Consider the following 15,080-nt stretch of genomic DNA (forward strand, 5'->3'; position numbering starts at 1 on the left):
ATACCACCATTAGTCCAAAATATTTTAGAGACAAATATTGAGATGAAAGGAAGTCTCATACTCTCTAACAAGAGAAGCTATTGAGTGAATCATAACCAGGGGATATGCATAATCTAGACTCAGATAATAGAGAATTTCTGATTAGACAGACTCTTTTGACTCGAGGAGAACTACTCACTTCCTGGATCCAACTGCAGGACAAGTCAGAGCTATGGACTTTAATGAGCAAAGATAAGCACATGCGTAAGTGTTTTCAAGAGCTGGGCCTTGGCTGAAAACTATTTAGAGCAAGGCCAGTAAGGTTTTTGTACATTACTCAGAATAAAAGGGTCCCAATCTGGACACTACCATAATAAAAATTATAAGTAATAAGACAGCAGCAAGTCATGTACTTTTCTAAGAGAATTGCACCTACCCACAAGCTTTAAGTGCCTTAATTAAAAAACAAAGAGACAAAATCCAGAAGCAACCTCTTCCATATATGGAAATAACTAGCCAGACCTCACAACAAAGGGAAGATGAGGAGATATAACCTACACTTCCAAAATATTCCATGCTACATGCATCTCCCTAAAAACCCCTACAACAAGACTTGTGATTCTCTTTTTCATAACAGGCAAAATTATTAGGCCGCATTAGGGAATAGTAACTTTTTTTTTTATTGCAAGAATGCAAGGAAACAGCTTTAAAATCCCTATTTTATACATTATTTAACCACAAGAAATTCTGAGGGAATTGGTTTTCATGTTCTCTCTGCTTCAAAAATATCATTGCTGCAATCTCATTGATATAACCTCCATGGGATGTTTCTAGCAGTGAGAAAACCTTCACAATAATAGGGGGTTACACAGGAAGAACAGATCAGACACAGACTACAACATAAGAGCCTTGATGATATAATCCCATATTCAACAGAAAGATGGGTTGAGTGCTTTCTGCTGGCTGCAGTTTAGCAAGACTCTTAAGAGTACTCTTTCCTTATAATCCTGCCATCCACCCCAAACTTGCATTGAAATCATACAACTAGGAAAATAAGGCACTCATTAGAAGTAGTCCTGACAAACATTTTAATGTGTTCAGCATGCATGATGCTCCAGCAGAAGTTTCAATACAATCTTCATTTCTTTACCTAGTGGCACAAGGGAGGACCTGGTGTGGTGCGATAGAAAAAGGGCCATATCCTTTGTGGTGTACCACATTAAATTAATATGTCAGGCTTTCTACGTCTGTCACTGTTCACAGACGGTGAAACAATTGTTTTGCTTCCCCACTCCCCTCTTTTTTTCCCAATTTTCACATAGTATCACGCTAAAAAAGAGTTATGGATTTCCTTCTGAGAGGACTGCATGGACTGATAAAGTAAATTCATGGCAGAAAACAACTTGTTATTTTCCCTTTTACCTCATAATTTCACTTAAGAGAGAAAGTGCAATAAATTTTGGCGGGAAAAAAAAGACCATTTTGGACATTTTTAATGACTAGTCTGTGTAAACACTATTGAGAAATATGGGTGAGAACAATTCGTCCAGAGGAATGATTATTTTTCTTGCCCCGAGGCCCTAAACAGCACTTTTGTTAAGTATTTTAAATTGTCTGAAGTTCATTTAAGAAGAGGAAGAAGCAAAAAAAGCATGTTTGGGAAACTCTCATAGGCTTTCATGTTTAAATGCTTTATTCTTTGGTGATTATGAAACATTCACTTTCTAACTCAACTGAAGAACTGTTGCCCAAACTTTCCTAACGTACAGTTAGTGGGCCATTTTGATCTCACTTACTCTGGATATATATCAGAATAGCCGAGTCCATGCAACATCTAGAACAATGGGGTCCTGGTCCCAGACTGGTGTCCTAGGGGCTACGATAAGATAAATAATGAATAATAATACAGTTGGACACTCTTGCCATGCACACAATTTGTTGGAGCTAAATTCTCTGCTAGTGTAAACTCACACAGCTCCACTGCCTGTCATGGAGCTTCAGCAATTCATGCCTGCAAAGAATTTGGCCCTTGGTCTTTAGTGTTTTACAAGCTTCCCTGACACTACTTAAATATGGTGCCACGGTACAGCTCCTGTTGTCTCCAGAACTCTGCTACAGGCTGGCTGGGCATTAGTACTTCAAGCACTGCCCCACAGGGTTCACTCTTTATTACCTTATCAAATGAACAAAATTTCCTTAATAAGTCTTCCTGTACTGCAGATAAAATAGCAAACAAACATTTGGGTGAGTTAAAAAAAAAAGCTGACTAAATGCAGGAAGATCCTTCTTGTTATTCTACCAATATTGCTTCCTTTGCTTATTAGTAGCCCAAAGGAAATGCTAGTTCAGAGGGAGCCAGGGGAGCAGTTAGCAACTTCTTGCTAGAGCTCCAGTATCTCTGCTGCACAGGCTAGAAGATGCTGTAAGAATGTGTGACTCATACAGCTCATCATGATTGAAAACTCCTCTGATGCCAGTAGAAATGTACTTAAAACCTTTCATTTGCAGGGTAAAAAGAGAGTGGCGATGACATTTTTCTTCTGTACATTAACCCTGTTTTCAAATCAAAGGGGCCCCAAGCTGCAGCAGCAACAGGGTGCTTGCAATGTAGCTGGTTGTGACAAGGCAGCTGACAAGCCTTCCGCATTCCACAGCTTGCTTATTAATATGAATAACTAATGACTCACGCTGACACCACTGAGGCCGGGAAACTTTCTGTAATTGAAGAGTTATAAAATGTTATTCTCCCACAGCACCACCGCCAAATCGATGAGTGATCTCTGTATGGTTTTGCATTCATTACAAACTGAATATGCATGTCCCTGCACACATGGCTTGAAACAGTCAGAAGACTGGTGTTTAGGGGAAAGAGTTCAGTTGTATCAGGCTATTTAGGGGGCTAGCTGCAAGAATACAGAGACATTTCTCACACTAGTCCACTTGCTTACTAATATGAATAACTAATGATTAAAGCATCTGATCTACCGAGGGCTGTGAGATTATTAGACCAGGCTTGTGAAACTTCTTTGTCACTGTCTGGAAAAGTCAGACTTCTCTGGATATTGCAGTTTAATTTTTTTCCCCTCCTCAGAGGATGTGGTATGGCTTCAGCCAATAATTTAGAATCATCAGAGAGTGACACGGCATCAAAAGCAACACTAAATGTACTGATCCTCTTCTTCGCCTGGGCTATGTGAGTTGCAACTACCTTTAAGCAAGTTTCTGAGCTTTTCTTACTTGTTTCCAGTGAACATGCTTCTTCCTTTACCCAGACTGACAAAGTAGCAAAAATGAGACAGCATCACGCTCTGCTGGCTGTACGTATGAGCTTGCTCTTCATTCAGTACTGTGCTCGTTTTAGTCTGTGATATGTGTAGAATACCGTTTGTTGGCTGTTATTTTTAATGGCTGTAGCTCAAAAGCAATGATTCTGCCAAAAGAACCAAAAAGGTTGATGCTACTGCTATTGTAGTGTGTGTAACTCATATGAATAGTATAACATGCTTGGATTTACAAAAGGAAAATTTGTGAGGATGCCATGACTATTTGAACAGCTTAAGTGAATTATAATAATATCGCTAAAGAATTGACAAATAATGAGCTAATAAACCAATAACCTCAGACATTAGCTTCAGTAAGAATTTTTCAAAGAAAACAGAAGTGGAAAACTATATATTGTAAGCATTTCCTGAACTGTGCAACAAACATGCATTTTCTTAAACATAGGACAGTCCAAAGTATATTTAACAGCACTGAATAGCACTTACCTCTCATGAAGCACTGCTGGTAAGAAGGAAATGACTCAAATACGCTGTTTGAAGCCATAGTTTCCTCTTTAAAACTTACTCTCTCTTTAAAGTGGGGGAATATATGATTTCTTTCACCTTGGGAAGTGAAAAAGTAAGAATGGTCATTGTTATAACCCTCCTCCTGGCCATTGCTTTCTATTTTATCTTAATGCCTTTGAAGCAACATAAGCCAGATAATAAGATTCTTTTTCTAAAACAAACACTGAAATTGTTAAAAAAAAATAGCGGATCAGTTGTGGTTTGATGATGCTTACCACTCTACGAAACTCTGTGGTTTGCAGTCAAAACGATTTGCCCTGTCTGCTGACCAATATCCCGGACCCGCTCTTGTGTGACTGCCTCTGTACCCAACTTGTGGTTCTGTGGTTGTTTATGAGGCCCAAAGAAGTGTTTCACACAACCAAAATTACAAATTTAACTGTTCCCCTTTCCACAACCTGTCTCAATTGGTCTGTGCTGATCACATGATTTGAGTGATGTCGACTTAAAAAAAAAAACACAAAACTTTCTAAGCAATGCCCTACCCACTCCACCTGCCCTCCCCTATGCTGAGAAAAGAAACAGAGTAGATTTTGCAGAGAGAGGGGGAAAAAAGTGACTCACTGCCCCTCATTCTGCAAATGGTCTTGCTGATTTAGTACAACTCTGCTTGTTTTGTTGTTTGTGGTTTTTGGAACTACCGATTATTTTGATAGAGATTTCATTGCTGCTTATTCAATAGTAATTCAAACCCTGGTATTAGTCGGCTGCTAAAGGAGGATGCATATGTCATCATTTAAAACCTTAGGAATCAGCTGTAGGAAAAATCCACTAGCTGATGAAGAAGAATATAAATGGATATAAATCTGCAGTGTAAAAATTAAAAGAAGAAATTATGAATTTCAACCTATAGAATCTGTAACAAAGGACTTGAAGGAAGTCAGTCTGTATAAGCTGGCAACAAAGACTGGTATCATTGTAAGTTCCTGCCAAAGGACCAGATCCTGCAGTCCTTCCCAGGCATAGCTCCCATTGACCTCAGTGAAAACTGAGTAAAGACTCATCAGTTTTTAGTATATAGTGAATAAGAGATTGATCAAAGAACACAACATTCTAAATTTCTGTCTAAAACAGTGGAGCTCCTTTACAAACAGAATAGCCCAGCCCATGCTGGTCTGCCTCTGGTCAGAGCACTACAGAGAAAAAAAAAGCTACTTATTTCAGAACAATGAAGTAACTGTTATGCCAGCTATTGTCTCCTTTCTCCCCTCTTCTGAATACTGGACAACTACCTTTTTGCACTTCAATGCAAATCAATATGATACCTCACACCTGTACAGAAGCCTGGAGCTCAACAGGTTTTTTAAGCTATTAAACATTTGCCAAGGAACCAGTAACAATAGAGGAAATGAACCAATTCACACAGCAGATCAGAAAGAGTATTGTCCTGCACATGCAATGTGACAAATACAGTTAAAAGTGTAGCCTGAAGAAAAAGTAGTACACATGTGCTATGTTGCTATTATTTGTATTGCAGTAGTTACAGGAGACCCCTATTTGGATCACGGCTCATTGAACTGGGTGCTGCACAAACACAAAGGAACACAAAGTCCCTCCCCTGAAGAGCTGACAATCTAAGTCCACAGTACTGCAATTGGACTCATGCACACAGACTCTAAAACCACAGAGCCCCTCTGACATCCATGGAGCTCCACACAGGAATAAGGATTCCCCCACCTGAATCATATCCCCATTACATAATAACAAACCCATACTTTCAATACTTTTGGCTTTTTCCCTAGACTAATTTTGTTGTGTGAAAATAAAATCTCTTCCCCTCCTTGACTTTGTCCTTTCCATTTGGCTAACGTTGACTTATCTCTTGTGTTTCTAAAGCAGCTGCAATTTACATGGTGCTGTCGGCCTATTTCCTTGCTTGGTGATTGAGTGTGACTGATGATACAAGTCCCAACACAGAGCTGGGAACAGCATCAGGTTGGTAATTGCTATGTCTGAACCAGCAGAGGGAGCTCAGAAGGGTCCTACAAGAACATTGGGATTGGGATGTGGACGCTAGGTATTTTCCCCCTCTATAATCCATTAATCAAAAAGGTTGGCCAAATATTGAGAGTCTAAATTACTTGATAATAGAGCTAGATGAATAATGCAGAAATACTTCCTCCAATATTTGTTGTAATTTTCAGTGGCGCTGGAACAATTTTTATAGTGGGGGTGCTGAAAGCCATTGTATCAAACTGTAAGGTAAACCCTGTCTATGATGGAAACCACATTAGCCAGAGGGTGCTGCTGTACTCCCAGCACCCTGACTTCCAGCATCTATCCTAATTTTTTTAAACAAATTCACTTTCATATTTCCGATATTTCCTCCTTTTTTGTGTTCCTTTTCTATGAACACTCATGCAAATAGGTTTTACTTTGTGAATGCCCATTGGAAAATGAGGTTTACGCTTACCCATCTGAACACTCATGAAAAGCAAATTCCAAATTCATTTTCTACAAGCCTTTTCTCCAGAAACCTGGTTGTGAGAATTAAGCTCAGCTAATTAGACAACAGAAACAGTATCATGTGGCTCATTCAGCGAATCATACACAGCAACACACCTCACAATTTGGCCAAACAAGCCACAAAAAATACATTTTAAATTCTTATTTTGATAAGGAACACAAGAAAGCCACAGTCTGTTCACAGGCATGCAAAGGACATGCAAGATTCAAGGCAAAATTGGTTGAATAAGTTATTTGTTATGACTTATTAGCTCAGTTCTATTTGATAAAGTCATTTAAAAATAGGATGTGCATTTCTTTTAGGAAGTTCTTACCAAGAGGATACATACTTTTCTAGTGAAATCAATGTATGGAAATTCTGAAGGGCTGTGGAGGGCAGTGCTTGGACCAACTTACTTTTACAGAAAGTGGAAAAAAATCAGTTTTGTCCACTTTGCCTGGCTCTTGCTTCTATCCCATTGTCTAGATCACCAAGTAAGAGAAGCTTCCACAAGGAGCCCTAGTAACTCAATGCTATAAAATGCAGCAATGATTCCAGTCTTAAGGTATAACTAAAGCCACTTTTTATTTCCCTTGTTCTAATAATCACAGGGATGGGAAAGCTCACAAACACCCAGGCAGCTAGATACTCAGACAGCCGTAGCATTTGCTATAATGGTCAGCAGGGCTGTGGGCATAGCATGAGGGACAAAGTGCCACTGCATGCTGAATGTTAGCTATGTTAATGCCTTCACCTCAGTCATTTGCCACGCCAGCCATGGCATAACTATGCTATGTGAGAAGCAACAACTGGGCTGGTTTTAACACCTCAGAATTACTGCAGATGACGCAAGAGAAAAAACAGAGTGTTTCAACATGTATCCTGCCACTGCAGTTTCTACTCTGCTACAAAACACAGCATCTGAAAATGCTTTGTTAACATCCACACATTTTGAACTTTAGGGAAAGGGATCATAGAACAGCACACTGGAACTCAGACTTGAGTGTTGTTTCTCAGGTCCATTCTAAACTTAAGTTGAAGAATTAACTACTATATTCCTAGGCCTTTGTTATGCTAGTTAAGGAAGCTCTCCATTACAAAGATGGGTTACACCTGGCAGTTCTTAGCAGAAATACCGAATGTGTTGAGGTATGATTCTGTAGTGGCGTTAGGTAAAACGTAATGGAAATGTTATAATTATAGTTATATATGTCATTATTTATTGCCAGGTTATCTGGCAATGTACAAAAGAAAGGAAGATGCTGAAGAATTTCTCACAATGACAATCCCTGCCCCAAGGAGTTTATGAAAATACTACTATGGTCACTGCATTCTAATTAAAATTGGTCTCTGCTAGATTTTTTAAATCTGGACTCTGGCTCTTCTAAATAAAGTTCTGCATAACAATCAGATTACTATTATCTGGAGTCCTTTGCTTTCTAATAACAGCTTTTTAATATTTAGGTAATATCATACTTAATTCTGGAAACTGACACATCATGAAGCAAATTGTCAAGTGGCCACATGACACTATGAAAGAGCAAATTAATGTGCCACTAGTCATTTGTTTAATTTGGTATATGGTGTATTGGGCAGGGGTCAAAGGTCTAGTGATGTTAAAGAATTTATTTCCCACCGTTGACTGAGGAACATGACCTCATTAGCTAGAGTCATTAGCTGGAACATGACTTCAAGTAAATAGGTCTCGACATTGTACATGTCTGAATACTATGAAATCTGACTCTAAGTTAAAGGTGAACATGTCCTCTTCAAACTCCGGTGGTGTTTCCAAATTTTGAAAAAGTAAAGAAGTCACAGGGTGAAACTAACAGTTGATATTTTTAAGGGCAAATCCTTTTTGCTTTGAGAATTTCATTCAACGGCTAAATTAGGAACATGACCTCATTAGATAAATTATGTGGATATGTGAAAATGCCCACATCAACAGTATTTTTCTCTTAGGGTACATCTACACAAGGAAAAAAGAACCTATCCTGGGTCAGCTAACTCAGGCTTGTGGGGCCAGAACATCTACACAGCAATTTTCAGCCTGGAGCCAGAGCCCTGTAAGATGACCCGAGACAGCTGTGGGCTTTTTATCCCTGTGTAGACTTAGCCTTAGAGTGCCCAATCTCTATGTTGAAACTATTTGTTTCCTTGAAGAGCATAGTAACCAATGGCAAATCATCACCCAGCTGCAGAAAGTCAGAGGCTGCTGAGATACCCAAGGCAGAATGATTTGGGGATTACACTGGTCTATCTCAGGAGGAGTCTCAAGGTCAGGTTTTCAGTTTGAGGTTTGACACAACAATGTAGGGAGCCCCACATTTTTCCATCTGCCCTACAAGTGACCAGTTGTACATAAACAAAAGGGTTTCTTTTCTCCAGTGACGCCAGGCTCTCAGTTTTCACCCTTCTTTCAATTTAGAATCACTTTAATCCCTTGAGGTCTTCCAGACACACAACATACATCTAATTCAGTACCACTTATTGGGCCCTTGGGTATAGTCTGCATATTAGACACATCCTGTTGCTACCGTGAAAAGCAAGGGCCCATGCTCTCAGATGTGTGATACTTGGTGTGCTAACTAGTCATGGGCAACCCTCAGTAAGGTTTGGCTCAACACAGAGAAGTATAAATAAGTAGGGAAAGGCTTCAGACCAAGCTGCATGAATAACCACCTCAAAAAGGTCATTAGGAATAAGCAGAGAGCCTACACAGAATGGAAAAAGGGCTTGATCAGAAAAGGAAACTACACCATGGAGGTTAGAAAATATAGGACTAAAGTGAGAACTGTTAAAAGTCGAGCTGAATTAGCTCTTGCAAAGGAAATTAAAATAAATAGGAGGTTTTTTAAAGTTATATAAATAAAAAGAGAATAAGGAAGGGTGAGGTTGGGCTGCTATGTGGCGTGGATGAGTTTAAAGGTAATCCAGGTATGGCCCAAAACTAAATAAATATTGTGCCTCAGTTTTCAATAAGGTTGATAAATATGGACCATGTGCATGAAGGCAGTATGCCTGATAGAAATGCATGTCTAGAAATGGAAGTTGCCACATCTGAGGTGGAAGAAAATCTTAAAGAGTTTAATGCTCTCAGTTTGGAGGGACCAGATCATTTCCATCCCAGAAAATTGAAGGAAGTGGCACATGAGATTGCTAATCCAGTAGCAAGGATTTTTTAAATAATCTACCTATTTGGGGGTAGTACCATATGACTGGAGAATAACTAACATTGGACCTATGTTTAAAAAAGGGTGAAAAAGTGATCCAGGCAATTACAGACTTCTCAGTCTGACCTCAGCATTTTGCAAGGCTTTAGACCAAATTGTGAAGGAAAGAACAAGTAAATCCATAGAGGTAAATGGTAAAGGGGATGTAATGTAAAGGGTTTATCAAAAGTAGCTCATGCCAAACTAACCAGATTTCCTTCTTTAAGAAAATAACTGATTTTTTAGATAAGAGAAATGCAGTAGATCTAATAGATGTGGATTTCAGTAAAGCATATGACAGTACCACATGGCACATGGGAAATTATTAGTTACATTAGAGAAGATGGGGATCAGTATAAAAATTGTAAGATGGAGAAGGAACTGGCTAACAGGAGGGGGAAGGCAACAAGTTGTGCTGAAAGATGAATTATCGAACTGGAGAGAGATTACCCATGGAGTTCCTCAAGGACTGGTTTTGGGACTAATTTTATTCAATAATTTTATTAATAACCTTGGCACAAAAAGCAGGAGCGGGCTAGTGAAATGTGCTGGTGATACAAAGTTGGGAGGCATTGTCAGTACAGAGGAGGATTGGAATATTACACTGGAAGAGCTGGATGACCTTGAAGACTAGGGCGTGATAGAAATGGGATGAAATTCAATAGTACAAAGTGCGAAGTCATCCATTTAAGGTCTAATCATAAGAATTTCTGCTACAAGCTGGGTGCTCATCAGTTGGAAGCGACAGAGGAGGAGAGAGACCTGGGTGTGTGGGTCCATCACAGGGTGATTATGAGCCACCAATGTGATATGTCTGTAAAAAATGTGATCTTAGGATGTGTCAGGCGAGGCATTTCCAGTAGAGATAGAGAAATATTACTGTAATTGTACAAGACATTAGTAAGACCCTATTTGGAATATTGTGTACAACTCTGATCACCCACATTCAAGAAAGATTAATTTAAACAGGAGCAAGTACAGAGACGAGCATGTTTAGGGGAATGGAGGGCCTATCCTATGAGAGGAGACTGGAAGAGCTTGGCTTGTTTAGTCTAGCAAAAAGAAGGATGGGATGGGAGGGGATTGCTGTCTATAAATACATGAGGAGGGTAAACAACAGAGAGAGGGTGAAGTGCTACTTAAGCTAATGGATGGTGTCAGCACCAAGAACAAGTGGATATAAGCTGGCCATGAACAAATTCAGGCTGGAAATTGGAAGGTTTTAACTACCAGAGGGGTGAGGTTCTGGAACAGCCAGGAGCTGTCAGGGCAAACTACAGTATTTAATTAGTCTGAGGAGAGAGCTGGACCACTGGCATAGCCAGGACAGGAAAACTGGTTGGGCCTCGACTTTCAGGTGGGCGGGCAATGACAAGGGGCAGGGGAACAGGAGGGATCAGGGTGCACCTCTCCCCAGCCAACCCTTACTACTCAGCAGGCACCAGAAGATGAGGTTGCCCAGGGCACATAGGCTGCAGGGCGCACCATAGGGGAGAGGGAGGCCCCACCGGGGCTTGAGCTTCGACTGACTTTGGCTTGGTGTCCGTCCACATGGCTGGCTGTGTCCCTCTCCTGCCAGTGCCACATGCTGCTGCCCCAGTCTCCAGCCCCAGCACTAGCTCCACCCAGACCCGCCCTCTGGCACACACCCCTCCTGGGATGACTCTCACCCCTTCCCAGCCTGTGGATTCAGGGGGCTCCAGCCCCTATTTTAGTAGGCCTGGATGCTATGTATGGCTGTGGCCCACCCAGGCCCACCTGTGTCTATGCCCCTGTGCTAGACAAAGTTTTGAGTGCAATTGTATGAGGGGGTTGCTTGTGATGGTAGAGGGCTGGACTCAGCCTCCCTGGGGCTCACTTCTGGTTTACGTCTTATGTTCCTAAAAGCACATGCTTCTGTGAAAATTCTGAACCATACTTAAGGAAGCCTTTCCATTCTGTTTTTCAGATTCCCTTACACCCGGTGACAGAGTTGTCTAAGAAGACATGCTGCCACCTTCTGTCCCTATTATGCCTGGACATCATGCCCTCTCCCCCAGCTGTCTGCAAGGAATGGACAGTGCACCCTAACATGACTTCTTCCAGCCCCACTATCATGTGGCAAGGCTTCCTTTGGATTTTGCGAAGGGAAGGTGGATGGGGTGGAAGATAGGACTGATGAGAAGCTGCTCACATCTGCTGCTTTTGAGACATTTTATCCTTTTAAACTCACATTTGTCTACCTTTTTGCTGGAAGGAGATATAAAGACTTAAATGTTCTGGCTTTTCTCTTAGTCCTCTCCCACCCAGCACAATATTAGAATGAGACCTGTAGATTTCTTCTGACTTTTAAATGGAAAAGCCACCAGTGTAAACACTAAACCTCATCATGCTTATAAGCCAGATGCCATTGAGTTAAAGCATTAGAAACCTTAAGTCAGAATTTTGTTATTGAATTATCTGAATGGCTAAACATGTCAATGGGCCATAGTAACCTGGAAAAGCCATATAACGTTGCAAAGCATGAAATATGAAACAGAAAATTGATCCCATAGCATGTTGATGCATAAATAAACTTTTCAGGGCATGCTTCAACATACAAGAGTTACTAGTGACTTGCGCAAGTGTGGGAGGAGCAGGCCATCTGGCTCTCATCTAGGATGGTAAGTGGCTCAGTAAAGCTTACTGCACATTTTTATGCACCGTAGTCCTGAACTGCTAGGACTGGTTAAAAATTAAGAGTTTTCATGAGAAATGTCCAACATTGTGAAATAATTTTCATTCTGTAGGTTTTGAAAAGGAAAGACTTCTTTCATTTGAAAATTTTCTCTTTCAAAATTTTTCATTTTTCTGGCTTTGGAGTTTTCATTTATTCCCTCATCTCTCTCAATTCACACTTTCTGCTTTTTCTTTTTTCCCCATATTGCCACTGAAAAAGGGTGAGAATGAGGAGAGGAGAAAAATAACATTTTTTTTCTTTTTGAGGAGAGATTGGGGGTGAGGGAGAAACAGAAAATTTCCAAAAAATTAACCTTCCTTAAAAAAAAAACCAATTGAAATATGTTGACCACTTCCAATGGGCACCTGTATGTTTATATATAAACACCTATCCCCTAAGTTTTCTCCTTCCCTTGACAGCTAGCAGGCTACTAATAGACATATGAATTTTATAACTGGCAGATCATTTTGGGGGTTAAATTTTATCAAATAAATGACATTTCCTAATTATCAGAATTATTTGCTTTTGTGTTTTGAACACCTTTTTAAAGGCATAATTTTCAATAATTAAAGCTCCCTCCATCACTAATCAATAAACATAAAAATAATTAAACTACAGCTGTTTAATAAAAATTAAAAGTAGATAACCATCCAAATTATTCATTAACATTGTAAAAACCCTTCACATTAGATATCCACTACATGTTCAGACAGCATTGCTCAGCAGCCACTTTTCATAGGAGATGATCATAGGAACAATCTTACTTTACTTATCAGGCAGAAATGCTTGTAACAGTTAAGAGCTATCTCCATCACTGTGAGAAGTTTAGTACAACAGCAATGGATCCATAATTGTTGAAATACGATAGGGAAAGAACTTTGCCAGCTCCCAGTCCAGCACTAGAATGACTTGTCTCCTTAGCATGTTCACTACTATTGATGTCTTTGTACTATTTCTGTTTTTTGCCTTTCCATAATGCCCCAACTGCCCAAACCAACACAGTTAAGTTTCTCCTCCTTAGTACATTTTTTTTTATTACCCACAGATTGGGATCTTGCCCAGCTAAGAATGAACTCCATTTTGATGACTAGTCAAATGCAACCAGATAAAATGGTGATGGGCAGCTTAAAAATATCTAAATATATAGTGGTTGGAAGTTGTACTATATTATTTTGATTGTGAGAGTGCCTACAATCCCCAGACTAAGGAGAAAGGCCTGACTGTGCTAGACACTGTATGTGCACATAATAAAAAGTCCCTGCTCCAAAAGAACTCGCAAAGACAAGCAGCATATAAAGGCTGTGGGGGAATTTTAAAAAATGGATTTATCAGGGTAAAATTTTCAAACATATCCAGTGAATTTCATTGGGAACTGGGCACCTAACTCGGGTAAGTGCCTTTCAAAACTTTCACACTTAACAACCCTAATTGGCCTTCTACCTAGCCATTGTTAGAGGGCAAATTTCACATAGGCACTGGGGTAGAAATTGGTGTTGGTGAGGGATTCAAAGGGAGAAAAGGAAGGCCTTATGCACTAGTTCAGGGAGGATGTTCTATGCACAGGCAGCATTGAAGAAAGTTCCAAGATGGCTGTGGGAGAAGTTGGTAATCAGCGGATTGAAGCTGGTATTATTTCTATAGTAGGAAGTGGGCACCATGATAAAGAGACAAGAGCAGAGAAGGGAAAAGTCATGAAGAGTCTTGAAGCTGAGGACACAAAACTTGACTTTGATGCAGCAGAAAGTGGGAAACCAGGGATGAGGTCAGAGTAATGGCCAAGGAAGAGGGCCTTAGCAGCTGTGTTTCACATACAGTGGAGTGGAGGTGACTGTTGGGGAGGAGGTTGAGTGATATGCCAGACCTTCATGAAAAAATTTACCTGATAGCACATAAGTGAACCTTTATTGCTAAATAAATCAGAGGAATGCTGTCATTCAAGTAGACTTAAGATGAAAGAGTGTGTCAGTGCCTAATTGCCTGGAACCACTGCAAAAAGTTATTATCACAGTTCTTTTAAAGGAAGGGTTTAATGCCATGATTGGATTGCTGGGGACTAGCTTAACAAAAGGAAAGAATGGTTAAAGGGATCATTTACCTTGTTTTCCATGCTGGATTTGCCTGCTTTTTCTTCCATGTGCACTCCTTATGGCATTGTCTGCGTTTGCTCCTTTTCCACAAAGTGAAACGCTCAAGAGAGTTAATTGCAGGTTTGGAGATGTGCTAAATTGAAGCGGATGGCAGCTGTGAACTGGGCACATCCTGCAAGAAAAGGTTTGAGTTTCCTTTGTAGTCAAACACATAATAATTTACTATTCCATCTGCTACTAACTTTTTGCTGGCCCCCAGTAAGGGCTCTGGCAGAGAAAATAATGCCCTTTCACTTTGTTTACAGCAAACGCTAGTATAGCCAGTATAGTGCCATTACCTGTATTTCCTCAAGGGTTTCATCTGTACTTTACAGGCTCCAAATCAGAATGGACTCTAAATACACTGACACCCATTGACTGACATTATTGGGCCTAATCCAATCCTCACTAAAGTCAGAGTCCTTCCACAGACTTCTAAGGGGTGTTGGATCAGGCATATAGCTAGTCATCAGACTCTTTTTGGGGAGGAGGGATAGCTCAGTGGTTTGTGCATTAGCCTGCTAAACCCAAGATTGTGAGTTCAGTCCCTTACAGGGGCCATTTAGGGAACTGGGGTAAAAATCTGTCTAGGGATTAGGCCTGCTTTGAGCAGGGGGTTGGACTAGATGACTTCCTGAGGTCCCTTCTAACCCTGATATTATATGATTCTTAAGCAGAATGAGATTTTGCCTCTTTTCTAGAACCTACCGTCCTCTCTCCCCAAAATACCACCATGTACTATGTGAGGTAGATTAATTAATTTAGAATAGA

At 40.3% G+C, this 15,080-nt stretch overlaps 1 protein-coding gene across 1 annotated transcript in view; it reads right to left on the reverse strand.

Moving 5' to 3' along the window:
* Positions 1–14,705, reverse strand: part of RUNX1 (RUNX family transcription factor 1) — a 213,031-nt gene extending 198,326 nt beyond the window's left edge. Inside the window, exons 1-3 of the mRNA XM_045002420.1 lie at positions 14,609–14,705; positions 14,279–14,442; positions 3,747–3,863 (exon numbers count right to left, since the gene is read on the reverse strand). Coding sequence (XP_044858355.1) covers positions 3,747–3,863; positions 14,279–14,442; positions 14,609–14,631 — 304 coding nt within the window. The 5' untranslated portion in view covers positions 14,632–14,705. The remainder of the gene's footprint in view (positions 1–3,746; positions 3,864–14,278; positions 14,443–14,608) is intronic.
* Positions 14,706–15,080: the final 375 nt, after the last annotated feature.

The sequence above is a fragment of the Mauremys mutica genome, chromosome 1 (assembly GCF_020497125.1).
Source record: "Mauremys mutica isolate MM-2020 ecotype Southern chromosome 1, ASM2049712v1, whole genome shotgun sequence".
Classification (NCBI taxonomy): Eukaryota; Metazoa; Chordata; order Testudines; family Geoemydidae; genus Mauremys; species Mauremys mutica.